The sequence below is a fragment of the Syngnathoides biaculeatus genome, chromosome 4 (genome assembly GCF_019802595.1).
Source record: "Syngnathoides biaculeatus isolate LvHL_M chromosome 4, ASM1980259v1, whole genome shotgun sequence".
In the NCBI taxonomy this organism is placed as follows: Eukaryota; Metazoa; Chordata; class Actinopteri; order Syngnathiformes; family Syngnathidae; genus Syngnathoides; species Syngnathoides biaculeatus.
The window spans coordinates 35,590,604-35,605,928 of record NC_084643.1 but is presented as its reverse complement, the minus strand read 5'-3'; the positions used below and the strand labels follow the sequence as shown (position 1 = coordinate 35,605,928).

General features: G+C 41.0%; 1 protein-coding gene across 1 annotated transcript in view; it reads right to left on the bottom strand.

Moving 5' to 3' along the window:
* The window catches only part of gak (cyclin G associated kinase), a 45,968-nt gene extending 31,636 nt beyond the window's left edge, over positions 1-14,332 (bottom strand). The window contains exons 1-6 of the mRNA XM_061816948.1: positions 13,926-14,332; positions 11,685-11,746; positions 11,545-11,604; positions 11,339-11,453; positions 7,423-7,565; positions 6,271-6,396 (exon numbers count right to left, since the gene is read on the bottom strand). Of these exons, the coding sequence (XP_061672932.1) occupies positions 6,271-6,396; positions 7,423-7,565; positions 11,339-11,453; positions 11,545-11,604; positions 11,685-11,746; positions 13,926-14,067 (648 nt within the window). The 5' untranslated portion in view covers positions 14,068-14,332. The remainder of the gene's footprint in view (positions 1-6,270; positions 6,397-7,422; positions 7,566-11,338; positions 11,454-11,544; positions 11,605-11,684; positions 11,747-13,925) is intronic.
* Positions 14,333-15,325: the final 993 nt, after the last annotated feature.

The following is a 15,325-nucleotide window of genomic DNA, read 5'->3' as shown; positions in this document are numbered from 1 at the left end:
CATGCTATATATGTTTCGTTTGTTTGTAATTATTTTTTCACAAAATTCGGCCACAAAATGCCAGATAGTAGATATTCTCTGTTCGGTGAAATGTATCCACAAGCAATGGGAGGGTCAGAACAGGAAGCACTGCAGGCGTGTCAAACGCTGATTGGCTGTCAGTTTTCCAGCCGGACTCATTGGAATGCCTGAGCGAGATAGGAATTTTGATAATACTTTTCCAATTTAGAGATCTTTCTTGGTGAAATCTGCGGTTAACTCTGGCATTAAAAGAAACACTGAACCCTCATCTACTAACTTTTAATGTGTGTTCCCATTCCTATTAGTTTCCACAAAGTCTACCTTTAAGAGCCTTGCTGTTTCTTTTGTGGCTCCAATGCTACCTTTGAAAATGAAAAATTGCCCAGTCGAATTTGAGTCGCCCATTTCCTGGCAGTTCTGTTTACAGGCATATTCCTTTAAAGAATTAAAAAAAAAAAAAAAAAAAAAAAAAAAAAAAAAAAAAAAAACACAGATCAGCTTTTTGGAGCTAATTGGCTGCATCATTGAAGTTCCACCCAGCAATTCTGTTTCTCCCTCCCCGCTCATTCCCTCCCTTTTGACAGTTTCTACACCGTTGGGAGTGTGCGTGTGTGTGTGTGTGTGTGTGTGTGTGACAGCCCAGTGACTGAGGAAGAGGAGGGAGCTACAGTCACTTTTGCCGACTGCGGATAAATGGCCCGGTGACTGAAGAAGAAGAAGCTGATGGATTGGCGAAAAACTTAAGCGTAACTTCTGCCATCTTTGATTATATCCAGAAGTTTATGTGGCGCCATTATGGCATGGATGAATCAGTGCCGCACGACATGATGTGGTAAACATCCGTAAAACCGCTTCAATAACTTAAGGAAGCGAAATGTGTGATGAACCTTAAGCTTCAATGAAGGATCCACTTCTTCGAGGACGAGGCTTTTCGGCAAGCAAAGGCTGGTTTGAAAATTTTCAAAAATGTGCGACCATGTGGTGGGTATATATGAATGGTAACTATACAGTAACAATAGTGGTTTATAATTTACATTATTATAAATTTATAGTACTGTATATATAATATTCACAAGGTTTTGCAATTAAAGGTTTAACTAAATAACTGTCTCAGATATGCAAACAAATACTGTTTAGATATTTGAAACATTGTTTTAGCTACATTAACATACATACCCCGCTACTTAGCAGTTTTTCGCTTTTCGTGGGTGATTCTGGTCTAAATTAACAGCGAAAAATGAGGGATGACTGCATTACCGCATTGAGGAATGTGAGCGAATGTGCAAGAAGCCATCCTGTTCCAAACATTCCGCTATCATCACAGTCCTCAAGAAACATAGAATCTAGGGTCTGAATGACTGCAGGCTTGTTGCCCTGACATCCATGGTCAGGAACACCTTTGAAAGCCTCGTGCTGAACCACCTCAAATGCGTCACAGATCCCCTGCTGGTCCACCTGCAGTTTGTTTATAGGTCTACGGATGACTGAGTCAACATGGGACTCGACTTCATTCAAGAACACCTTGATGGCGTGGGGACCCATGCATGGATCCTGTTTGTGGACTTCAGCTCTGCATTCAACATCAACATCCCCAAACTACTCTCCTCCAAGCTTGTCCATCTCAGCATCTCGCCAAAATTGAATAAGGTTGCGACGTAGGCAGTATGTGGACCCGGGAAGAACGGTGAGTACGTAATCACAGCATGTGACTAAAATGGAGCAATCACAAGAGATGGTCTCTGCAGCTTTCTCCACTCAAGTGAGTTTTTTGGATGTGTGCGACAAGCTACGCAGAAATGCGTAGGTCACATGATGCAGTGCGGGCATTGTCAGCCGTGTGAATATAAATAGGCCTTTAGATAATACCATGGAAAATCCTCTTGAATCCTTCACATTTGGTCACCACCCCTTCCTTCAGGTAGGCACTATTGAACAATGCAAACTTACATACTGGAAGCAGACATTCCAAAAGCTTCTGCTCTCTCGTCATTAAGTTCTTAATTAACTTACAAATCCATTGCAACATGCTGCCAATTTTGCCTAGAGTTGGTTCTCAAATCTTCGTCAGGGCAATTATACGTTAACCATGCACTCACTGTTGTACAGTAGTCTCGCCACTTTGCATTATTTGCTTATCTGTTGTTGACCAACACTGGCCACCCATGTGCCTGAGTGGCATCTCCCACATTAGCACAATAGACATTCTCCCAATTATCATCTTACTAGTCACTTAAACTGGATCAATTTCTTGAAGTATCTGCTCCCTTTTCACAATGGTCATTGTTCATCCATCCATTTTCTTCACCGCTTATCCTCACGAGGGTCGCGGGGAGTCCTGGAGCCTATCCCAGCTGTCAACGGGCAGGAGGTGGGGTACACCCTGAACTGGTTGACAGCCAATCGCAGGGCACATAGAGACAAACAGCCGCACTCACAATCACACCTAGGGGCAAATTAGAGTGTCCAATTAATGTTGCTTGTTTTTGGAATGTGGGAGGAAACCAGAGTGCCCGGAGGAAACCCACGGAGGCACGGGGAGAACATGCAAACTCCACACAGGCGGGTCTGGTATTTAAGCCGGGACCTCAGAACTTTGAGGCCAACGCTTTACCATCTGGCCACCGTGCCGCCCGTCATTGTTCATTATTATTATTATTATTTTTTTTTTAATGGTGTATTATTCCTTGGTAACCTTTTTATGTCTTTAAGTCTCAAAATGATTCTCTATTGTGTTGTCGTACTACAATGGCCCCAGCTATCCATCCTTCTATTTCAACACCACTTGTACTGGGGAGGATCACAGGCCGCTGGAGCCTTTCCCAACTGACTTTGGGCGAAAGGCAGACTACACCCTTTACTGGTCACTAATTTTTTGCAAGGCACATAGAAATGGAAAACCATTTGCACTCAAATGCACACTGTCACAATGTGGGAATTGAACCCATGCTGTCCACAGCAAAGTCAGGCGAGTGTATATCGCTTATCCTCACGAGGGTCGCGGGTACGCTGGAAGCCATCCCAACTAACTGTGGGCGAGAGACAGGGTACACCCTGAACTGGGACCTGGCCAAACTCACATTCATACTTACGGGCAATATAGAGTCTCCAATCAACATACCATGCATATTTTCAGGATGTGGGAGGAAACTGGAGTACCTGGAGAAAACCCATGGAGGCATGGGGAGAACATGCAAATGTCACACAGGCTAGTCCGGATTTGAATATGGGTCCTCAGAATTGTGAGGCAGATGTGCAAACCAGTCATCCACCATGCCGGACGAGAGAATATGTTCATCCAATAAAACCTTTAATACATGTAAATAGCTGTTATTAGCGTGATGAATGCACATGTTAACAGGTTTACAAACACAATCTCTGGGGCGCATCTCATGAGTTTAAAGCCGGAATGATGGCAAAACATCCTGGACTGAATGGGCTTGGTTATTCAATCAATAGCCTCTGGTGTTTGTCAGAATCATTCATTTTTCCTACAGATGCAGTAATACAGGCAAAGAATATAAATCGATAAAAAAATGATGATTTAATGGGAATCAACCTTCCAATAACATTATACTGTATGTCTTACAGTGAAGAAAATAAATATTTAAACACCCTTCTATACTGCAAGTTCTCCCACTTAGAAATCATGGAGGGGTCTGAAATTTTCATCGTAGGTGCATGTCCACTATGAGAGATAATCTTAAAAGAAAAATCCAGAAATCAGAATGTATGACTTAACGATTTATTTGTGTGATACAGCTGCAAATAAGTATTTGAGCACCTGAGAAAAAAATGGTAATGTTTGGTACACTAGCCTTTGTTTGCAATTACAGAGGTCAAACGTTTTCTGTAGTTGTTCATCAGGTTTGCACACACTGCAGGAGGGATTTTGGCCTACTCCTCCACACAGATCTCTAGATCAGACGGGTTTCTGGGCTGTCTCTGAAAAACATGGAGTTTCAGCTCCCTCCAAAGATTTTCAATTGGGTTTAAGTCTGGAGACTGGCTAAGCCACATCAGAACTTTGATATGCTTCTCACGGAGCCACTCTTTGATTTTCCTGGCTGTGTGCTTCAGGTCATTGTCATGTTGAAAGACCAAGCCACGACCCATCGTCAATGATCTGACTGAGGGAAAGAGGTTGTTCCCCAAAATCTCACAATACATGGCCGCAGTCATCTTCTCCTTAATACAGTGCTGAAAAACACCCCCAAAGCATGATGCTACCATCCGCATGCTTCACAGTAGGGATGGTGTTCTTGGGATAGAACTAATCATTCGTCTTGCTCCAAACATGGTTGGTGGAATTATGACCAAAAAGTTCAACGTTGGTCTCATCTGACCACAAAACTTTCTCCCAAGGCTCCTCTGTATCATCCAAATGGTCATTGGAAAACTTAAGATGGGCCTTGACATGTGCTGGTTTAAGCAGGGGAACCTTCCCTGCCATGCATGATTTCAAACCATGACGTCTTAGTGTATTACCAACAGTCACCTTGGAAACGGTGGTCCCAGCTCCTTTCAGGCCATTGACCAAGTCCGGTCGTGTAGTCGTGGGCTGATTCCTCACCTTTCTAAGGATCATTGAGACCCCACGAGGTGATATCTTGCATGGGGCTCCACTCCGATTGAGATTGACAGTCATGTTTAGCTTCTTCCATTTTCTAATAATTTCTCCAACAGTGGACCTTTTTTCACCAAGCTGCTTGGCAATTTCTCTGTAGCCCTTTCCACCTATGTGGAGTTGTACTATTTTGTCTCTGGTGTCTTTGGACAGCTCTTTGGTCTTAGCCATGTTACAAGTTTAAGTCTTACTGATTGTATGGGTTGGACAGGTTTCTTTATGCAGCTAACGACCTCACACAGGTGCATCTGATTCAGGATCATACATGGAGTGGAGGTGGACTTTTAAAGGCGGACTAACAGGTCTTTGAGGGTCAGAATTCTAGGTTGATAGGTGTTCAAATACTTATTTGCACCTGTATCACACAAGTAAATTATTAAAAAAAATAATCACACATTGCGATTTCTGGATTTTTCTTTTTAGATTATCTCTCTCACAGTGGACATGCACCTACGATGACAATTTCAGACCCATCCAAGATTTCTAAGTGGGAGAACTTGCAATATCGCAGGGTGTTCAAATACTTTTCTTCACTGTACATTTCAACACTCAATCTCAAAAATGCATTTGGATCATTCATTGCTTTCTTTTATTGTAACTACAAATCCCAAATCCAATAAAGTTGGGATGTTGTATAAAAATATAAAAACATAATAAAATGATTTAGAAATAATTTTCAACTTATATTCATTGAATACTTTAGAACACAAAAAAATCAACTATCATGAAAACTTGTGGTTATTAAGATACACCCAGCTGTTATCCATCCATCAATTTTCTTAGCAGCTTATCCTCACAAGGGTCACAGGGAGTGCTGGAGCCAATCCCAGCTGTCATTGGGCAGGAGGCGATGTACACCCTGAACTGGTTGCCAGCCAATCGCGGGGCACATGGACAACAATTTGCACTCACAATCACACCTAGGGGCAATTTAGGGTGTCCAATTAATGTCGCATGTTTTTGGGATGTGGGAGGAAACCCACGCAGGAACGGGGAGAACATGCAAACTCCACACAGATGGGTCCAGGTTTGAACCGGGGACCTCAGAACTCTGAGGTCAATGCTTTCCAGCTGAGCCATAGTGCCTCCCCTGTACATGTTCTTGGTTTGAATAATGTTTGCAAGCGGGTTGCAAAAAACGTTTGGGAACCACTGCACTAGACATGCACACGCATTTTAAATTTTATACCTCCAACACATTCCTCCAAAATGTTTTATAAATATTTTGATAAACATAAATGGTACTAATGCCATACCAGATTCAATAATTGTACTTCTATATGTAATTAATGATTCTGTATAAATCTAAATAGTAAATATAAAAAGTATTAGCATTTTATCATCTGAAAAAGTGTATGTAAAATATATAAATGTAATAATTTGGAATGGGTTAACTTATAATACTTGTCCGATTATTTTATCTTCAATCTAGCATCATTGTATTCTCTAGAAGCTTCTGCTTGGTCAGGGCTTTTAGTTCCACCTGCTACTTCTTGGTAGACAGCCTCTGAATGCAGTTTAATTATTTTTGAAAAAAATATTATTCATTTGACATGATTCCCAAAACAAAAATGTCGCTGATGGCAAAGAACCGCAACTTTGTTCTGGATATGAACCACACATACCTCGTCCTCCACCATGGACCTCTTCTGTGCCGACCAACTGTAGTCGGGGTAATGTGCCACAGTGGTGGCACTCCCAAAGTCGCACAGTTTAATGGTTCCTTGGTTACTAATCAGCAAGTTCTCAATCTGCAAGAGAGCAATAACACTGATACAACCAACTGGCTACATGTCGACGATGGCATATTCTCCAGGTAAAAATGTAAACATGAATTTATGTGCTGAATTGAGCAAAAACTATGACTACTTGTGTACGGGTCATGTTTTAGTTTTTAATGTTTAATAATTTGCTTAAGTTAAAAAAAAACAAACAAACATGTATTTATGAGGCACTGTGTGTAGAAGGGTGAGAGGAAAATGAATATAATGCAATTTGAAATTAGCTGATGGTAAGGTGGTGTAATGAAATCTCGAGCCAAATACCGGTAGCATAGCTGCAAATCAATCATAATTGTCTGTTGCCACATCGTGTGTTTTATTCATGGATTATTAACAAATTTAAAGTGTTGAAAATAGCTCAAGACCAAATGTATTAACTCTCTTGGACACTTGAACTGTCTGAAAACTGTCATATTAGCCACCTCTACATGATGTGACAGTGGGAACTATGTGGAATTATATTGCCTCAAATTGGAAAGGCTGGATGTTTTGTATACAATAACAAATGCAAAAAGTTGGTTTAGATACATTTCAGAAAGCCTGTTTTGTCAAAAAATGGATAGCCGGAATACTTCGGTGCAGAAAGAGGCATCAGCCTCAAAGGTAAATTTGTATGAATTCACTTCATCACAATGCAGATTTAGCTTATTCAAGCATGATGGCCTTTGTTTTTTGGAATTTCCTGAAAAATATTCATTTTGGATATGGAAACTTTCCACTTGACAGTGATGATGATGTATACGTCAGTGGTCACCAACCACAGGGCCCCGGACCGGTACCAGTCCGTACACCATTTTGTACCAGGTTGCAAAGAATGAATAATAAATAATAAAATTGTTTTTTCATCCAGGTGTCTTATTTTGAAACACAACCACTTCCGCCCTTGCCTCATTTCTATGCATAAAAAATAATGCCTACTCGAAACCGGTCTGCGGTGCAAAAAAAGGTTGGGGACCACTGGTATACATATCAGTATTGCTAAAATACGTGCCCGACCTTGAGGTCTCTGTGCATAACTGGGGGCTTCTGCTTGTGCAAGTGCTGCACAGCGCGGCACGTCTGGTAGAAAATCTTCAGCACTGTGTCGCAGGACACGGGGGCCCGCTGCTCCACCCGCCGCAGGAAGTCCACCAGCTGGCCTGAGGGTGAGAAAAGATGGGGAAAAAAGTTTGGTCCAGGAGTTTCTTACACATCCAGAAGAGGCTTGGATGCTAACTCCAAAGGGAGAAACATTTACACCTTTATACCTGGATACCACCGTTATTAAAGGAAGACCCAAAATTCAGATGCACAATAAACCCTCCATGTGAAGTAATATTATTATAACATATATTTTGGATATTAATTAAAAAAATGAAAATGAAGAATAATTTTGAAATCCAAGCAAAATCTGGATGTGTGCCAGCTTTCACAGCCAAACGTGGAAGAAACATCCTTGACTCCGCCCGTGACGTTGCCGGTGCTTAGCATAACAGATCATTCGTTCTAGCTAAGCCAAGATGCCAACGTCTTGTGCAACAAAACTGAGAAAACGCACCCAAATTTCTCCTTCTTTAACCTCCCATTGAGTTAATTTGACAGGATAAAGCTGTGGCTGTCACAGTTGAAGCTCGTTCACCAGCAGGGGAAATTTGCATGCATCTAATCATTACTGGTTATTAACTGCTTAGTTATAGCCTCTCGTGCTAATACTGTATAAGCAACAACATATTTTATGAGGCGGCACGGTAACGCAGCTGTTCAATCCCGGACTTCAGGGTGTGGAGTTTGCATGTTCTCCCTGTGTCTGCATGTTTGTAAACTTGCTTCCTGCCCATTGACAACTGGGATAGGCTCCAGCATTCCTGTGACTATCGTGCAGCTAAGAAAATGGATGGATGGATATATACGTGTAAGCACACAACACTTCCCAGTTACTACTTACGGGGATGCGTGCATGCAAACCCATCACGCCATCCCCGCCGCGGTCGAACGCGAGAAGCTTGGTGCTTGAAAAGTACAACTTGGGAAAGAAAAAAAATAAGTCTGGCCACCTGCTATACATTCTCTACATCGAAACCAACTTCTAAGAAAAGCATCACATCGCCGTGGTCCATTTCATGGTACTGTTATTGTTCATCGTCAGCGCCACGTCCCTCCCAACACATCCACTTCCGCCTGTGTGTATTCTGGCTCAAACGGTTGAACATTGTACATTGTTATTTTTTTTGTTTGCTCAATGCCGGGAGTAGTAATAGCACGGAGCATCAACTCGTTGTTAACTCGCTTTGTTGGCTCGGAGCACACAACAATTCCTGGTTACCATTTACGGCGCTCCGGGTGTGCAACCCCCTACCCCACCCCGCCCCCCCACCGCCCCGGTCGTTGGCGAGAGGCTGACTGCTTGAAATGTACAATTTGGGGGGGGGGGGGGGAGTCTGGCCACGCTTGCTGTATAATCTCTACATCAAAACCAACTCCTCAAGCAACAAATCTCCACGGTCCATATAATGGCACTGTTATTGTTCGTCGTTAATGCCACGCCCCCGCTCTAATAAGTCAGCTGGTGGCTGTGTGTATTCTGGCTCAAGCGCCCAGGCTTAAACATTGTATGTCATGCTACTTTTGTTTTGTTTGTTTATAATTATTTTTTTCACAAAATTCAGCCGCAAAAGGCCAGATAGTGAACGTTCTGTTTGGTGAAACGCATCCACGAGCAATGGGGGGTCAGAACAGGAAGCACGGCAGGCGTGGCAAAGGCTGATTGGGTGTTAGTTTTCCAGCCAGGCTCATTGGAATGTCTGAGTGAGAGAGGAATTTCGATAATACTTTCCAATTTAGAGATGTTTCTAGGTGAAATCTATGGATAACTCTGGCATTAAAAGAAACACTGAACCCTCATCTACTAACTTTTAATGTGTGCTCCCATTCCTATTAGTTTCGACAAAGTCTTCCTTTAAAAGCCTTGCTGTTTCTTTTGTGGGTCCAATGCTACCTTTGAAGGTGAAAAATTGCCCAGTCGAATTTGAGTCGCCCATTTCCTGGCAGTTCTGTTTAAAGGCATGTGATTTGACTGAATGAAAAAAAGACTGCAAGCATGATCAAAGGATGATCACCAATTTTAACGTGCAAGTTTTATAAATTGTATTATGAATGAAATATATCTAGTACATCTATAAATAAATGCTATTCTGTTTTCGAAATGTACACAATTCATCGTTCATTATTTAGGTGCATACCTTTACTCTGAAAAATTATACATTCAAATACAAATTCAACTAAGTAAGCACCCCCTTTGACCATTGTGAGCAACATCAGCCGTATGCACTGTGGTCACAGCAGTGTCATCCATTGACGCTACATAACTCATTAAAGATTCAGATTACAGCTTTTACATTCCATCAGAACATTTTTGTTTTTGCAAACCTACAATGAAAATGTCAACAAACAAAAAATACATTGCTAACCAAAGCAAGCCGACTATAACTATAAATTTGAAAGGTTGCTTCCAACTTTGTTTCAATTTTTTCTTCTAACCCACAATGACATCCTCATCTGTTTTTCTTGGTGTGAAACTGAATTATTGCTTGCAGAATATCTTTCGCAATGCATGTTAAAAGCTCACTGATGCTCCCAAACCGTTTTAAAGGTTAATGTTATGTTGCCGCCTATATTTGAAATACAGAATTACCTTTTGTGCAATGTATTGTCTAATTTTATCCTTGATCAGGCTGTGCCAAGGTGGAATTTTAACATTATACATCATCTCATCCTGTACTTTCTACTTTGGCTTCAGACCAGAGCTTTTTTACTCAAAAAAAGAAAACCTCATCCATTTTTTCCACTTTTTCTTCTATTATTCACATACCCCGACATTCATTAAAGCAACAGCACTTTTTTTATTTTTTACTTTTTTTCTTGTGTGGGTGGACGATGTTTGTAATTATGAGTGTACCCCATTAAGAGCCAAAGGGGGGGCGGAGTCAGGTAAACTAGCAGGAGACTTGTGCTTTCTTGTTTTTGGAAAAAAAAATAAAAATAAAAAAAAAAGTCAGGCTGGGGTTCACTGCACTGGATTGGTTTTCATGTGCACTGAGAATGTGCTAAAAGTGTGCAGTTCCATTGGTCTGGAAATTTTTTTTTTTCTTCTTGAAATTTAAAAAGATGGAATTCCACCTAAAACCAAAAAATCACGTCTGTGTTTATATATAACAGTGACATGAGAGAAACACCAGGTGTTTTGGTGCAATATGACCTCAAAAAACATCAAATTGGCAGTTAACATTATCCCCTAATTTCTTTTTGTTCTGGTTATCCATAATACAATGACAGAAAAATGCCTGCTTTTATTTGTTGACGTCCGGCCTCTTTTTCAGCCCTGCTTATAGTTCTAAGGTAGAAAATTGCATGGTTGCCTAATTAGGGCAGCACTGAATTTACAACAATTAGATTAGATTCTAAAAAAAAAATCTGTTAAATCTTTGCACTGGTCCTCTTTTGCTATATTGCGAGACGCGCAATGATTAGAGATGAAAGTCGACTTTCGTGAAAATTCCTGAAAATCTAAATGCAAGCACTGAGGGAGTGAAGTCCTGGTAGGGGGAACCGGGGGCATGCGCCCCCCCCCCCCCCCTGGAAATATTTGAAAAAAATGGATGGCTGTGGTGCATTCTGGCAATATCTGTGAACAAAATTCAGACAAAAATTGGACAGAAGTTCCCCAAGGGCCAAGCCTAGATTTTTTTTTTCCGCATTCTATTTTTTTATGGCATGGCTTTGAAGCCTTGAAGGCAGCCATAGTAAAATGGCTGAGTGAGCTGACAGGAAGTGAGTGAAGGTTCCGCGTTGCTGCAGCTGGCAAAGAATATTGTCACCGTTGACTCTGACCAGAACGTTACGACTCAGTGCTCAGTCGGGTTCATAATAAATTTACCTCTGCACAGCTCAGTAAGGATGAGGAACTCAGCCTGTCCGGTGTCCGACTCCTCTTTGCCAATAGAAGCCGCCGAGCAGAACTGGACCACATTGGGATGTCCCGACAGCTTTTTCTGCAAAGTTGGGATGTTGAGGAAACTTTTAAAAAAATAAAAATTAATTAATTCTGAGAGATTATGTCAAATGAAAGTGGCTGTGTTGTACCATGAAGCAAACCTCCTGTATTATTTCCTTGTTCTTTTCATCCTCATTGGACAAGAGCCGCTGGGAAGGGGGATGTGGAGGGGAAACATAAGTGTCAAAGATGAATGGGTAAGAAAGTTTGGAGTCATGGTTCCCCTTACCTTAAGAGCGTAGTCTTTACCACTGCTGATATCTTGGGCTTCGTACACAAAGGCGAAGCCACCTGAGGAAAATTCATTGAATGCATTAACAATTCTCCCTACTTTCTCCTATGTTAATTCTTATTAACCACTTGTGTTTGCTCCACAAGGAAGAAAGCCACCTTATAAATGATCAGTGGCTAACTAAATTGCTTTAATTCTTGTTGCTAACTTCTTTGTTTCATTTCTAATTGTCACCCAGATGTGTGGGTTTTTACTCTCTCTCTTTTTACTGCTTTAATTCTTCCAACTCGGTTAAGTTTGTTTCAAAAAGAGGAAATGCAACCTAAAAAGGTTCTGTAGTTAATTTTCTTTGTTGCATTTTTTCTAGGAGTGTCCCGATCCGGTCTTTGAGATTAGAAATCTGTCCGATGTCACCCAAAAAACAACTATCGGATTGGACTAGATCTATAATTTCTGATTTTACTACTATTATAAAAGAAGTGCATTCCATACTCTGCTCCGGCACTTTTATCCAGCAGCACCAAGAGATCTTACACAGCCAACATGATCACTTCAGGTAACTATGATGCCAACATATAGCAAGGAGTAAGCCTGCTGTTTGTTTAATGATTTATTGACACTCTATTTAAAGTTTAGAATAAAAGAACACACATGGAAAAAAAAAAAAAAAGAATTGCAGTACCCATATTTAATGTTCAAAATTAGCTGAAATTTGTGCCAGCAAGAACTGAATTTGAAATTTCTAGCCTTCAGAATCAGTATCAGCTTTATTGGTCAAGTGTGTAACAACACGCAAGGAATTTGTCTCCGATAGTTGGTGCTGCCCTGATCTGACATTCAGAAAAAAGAACAAACAACCTAACAAGAACAAAGAACAACAGACATTCAGTTACAGATTTGCAAGATGCAGTCTTTGTCATTTAATTGCGTTTTAAAAAATGAATTTGAAAATTAATTTGAATATGTATTATTTAATCTGAAACACTCGGCAGGAAAATTTTCCAGCCCGGGGCCTTGGGGGACAGCTGAGTGTAAATTAATCATGAAAAGTTTTTATGATAGTTGAGGATTACCACCACACTGCCCCCCTGAGTGGGAGGACTACCTTGCTCGGCTAAGTAACGGAATGGGGTGCGGTGCTATCTGAATACAAGATTTTATTGCAGTACTGTAGTCTGACATGGTGCAATTGTGAAATTGCAAATTAATCTTGTAGTCTGAAACCCGCACGACATATTGTCTCTCAGTGGTCTTCTCTACCCCATGGAGCTGAATTTTTTTTTTTTTTTTTAAATAACTACCTGTATTGGGTGTCTGATATTTACAGTCCTATGTCAAATGACATGGGGAAAATGGTACAAATACTACTATATAAAAAGAAACGACCTTTTTGCTTCAGATATACCGTGCAAGACGGTGACATGGAGTAAATGTCCTTCTCGGAGCTGATCAATGACATCACTGATCGGATCGATGAATGACATCAAAACTCATCAGTCGATCAGCAAAAAAAAAAAAAAAAAAAAAAAACAATCCCAATCATCAGCCATTCCATTCGGGCCGGTCACGTCTAGTTTAATTACAGGGCGGCCAAGTTATGAACATACATTTTCTTACCACCCCGCAGCATCGGTAAAATTAACATTTGGCCCAACATCAGCAATTGAACCTCTCTCCTAAAAGTTCTTGATTATCCGATAAATGGTTGATCGAGCTGCAATCTTACCTGCAGCAATATATTTGCCTGTAAAACCCTTTTGGAGCATTGCAATGATGACTGCACATGTTTCCTAGCCGGTAACCATGGTTAACAGAAGAACAATGATTTCAACAACACTTATTAACTGCTTTCCTTAATATAATTCCCCCTAACAACGACCCTGAGATATTTTCGCCACACGTTGTGACTGTGAATTCGTATTTGTGGTAGCAACGGCTGCAGATGTGACCAATGCCCAGGAAAATGTCACGTGATTGAAACAGTCAATAGCTTGACTTTCCTGTCAAGCTCAATGTTCTGGATAAGTGCAATCTCCAGTTTGGAAGTCAAGTAGACATACAAACTTTATTGAAGATAAAATTAAAACTGTGTAATTATGCCCGAATTGAGTTTATTGATATATTTGGACTTCAAATGAGTGTTAATGTTACTGGTTGTTGTCAAATTAAGCTACCCCGCCGCTAGTTAGCCCAAGCTAACCATCACGAAACATTTACTGTTATTTCTCGTCCTGTTACCTTCAGCAATCACTCTCTTGATCCGGAGTTTCATTTCGCCCAGCTCGACCATCTGCCCCACAAAGTCGTTCTGGTCCCTGGTTGCCGCTCCGACCGAGCCGGGCCCGGCGAGGAAATCGAGCGCCGATTGGAACAGTGACATTTTCTATTCCCCCCCCCCACTTCGACTTCTTCCACGGCGCACTGAAGTGCCGGCCAGAGATGTCTGGGTTTGGGGGAGGTGAAGGGGGATCGAGCCGACCCGCTGGCGCGTTCAGTTAGAAGAGTTTTAAATCTGCTAACATTTTCTTCCTGCTGCCTAGATGACGAAAAGAGGCCTCAGCCATCACACTATTCCAGACGTCGCCGACTTCCGACATGGGTTGTTACGTCACTGCACTTGCCGATCACGTGGGAGGGTTCGGCGCCGATTTCAAAGACTCACTGTGGCGTCACGATCACGTGAATGGGAGTAAAAAGAAAGTATGGGAAGCCTTATACTGGATATGTGTTGCAGAGATATAGACAGTCGAATTTTGCCTAGTGAAAAAGGAACTTTGGAGATATCCGTATCTACATTGTTCTTATCCGCAGTTGGCATCTGATGTCACTTTTGCGTATCATGTGGAAGGGGTTCACCATTTCAGCTACTTTATCTACGGGGTACACCCTAAATTGGTCGCCAGGCAAATTTTTTGAAATTATACCACATGTGTTTTGTTTTGCAACTACAGTACTGCCTAAAAACATACCACGAGCCCTCCATCTATTGTATGTTTGGCTTTACAACATGCAGCATCATTATTTTCGATCTTGGTTACACCTCGTTCCTACATGCTGACAGACCTCTCAGTTATTTATTTTTTATTTTTTTTGCTACGCCATCAAAATAAACTGGCAATTTCCCTACTCCGCTAACGAAAAATTTTACAATGAATGATTTTTTTTTAAAGTAAAGAAAAATGTGTAATCTTAAAAATGTTTACAACATTTGACAAATTATATATATGACATCATATACCGTATACATACATGTACACACCATATACAATTTGTTTCAAAGATATCAATTGTCCAAAATATACTTTTCTTTTCTGTTGTCGATATATGTGGAATATGCAGAGGGCCGAGATTACTTTCAAGATGTCACTGTCACAAAAAGTACATTTTATTTGCTTACTATTTTGCTGCAGTACTGTACAGTTACTCCCGTTATAAGAGCTGGTAGAAGGGCCAAATTTGCTTGTACAGAAATCAATGTAAATCTGTTCAAATGTGTGATTGTGTCAAGGGCCAGTGGGTGGACCCAAATGTAGGACTCCCAGGCAACGGCATAATGTTCAGAGTGGCTTTATTCCAAAACAGGTAGATACCAAAAATGGAGTCCAAAACAAGGTGGAGGTAGAAAAAGAAGTGTGAAG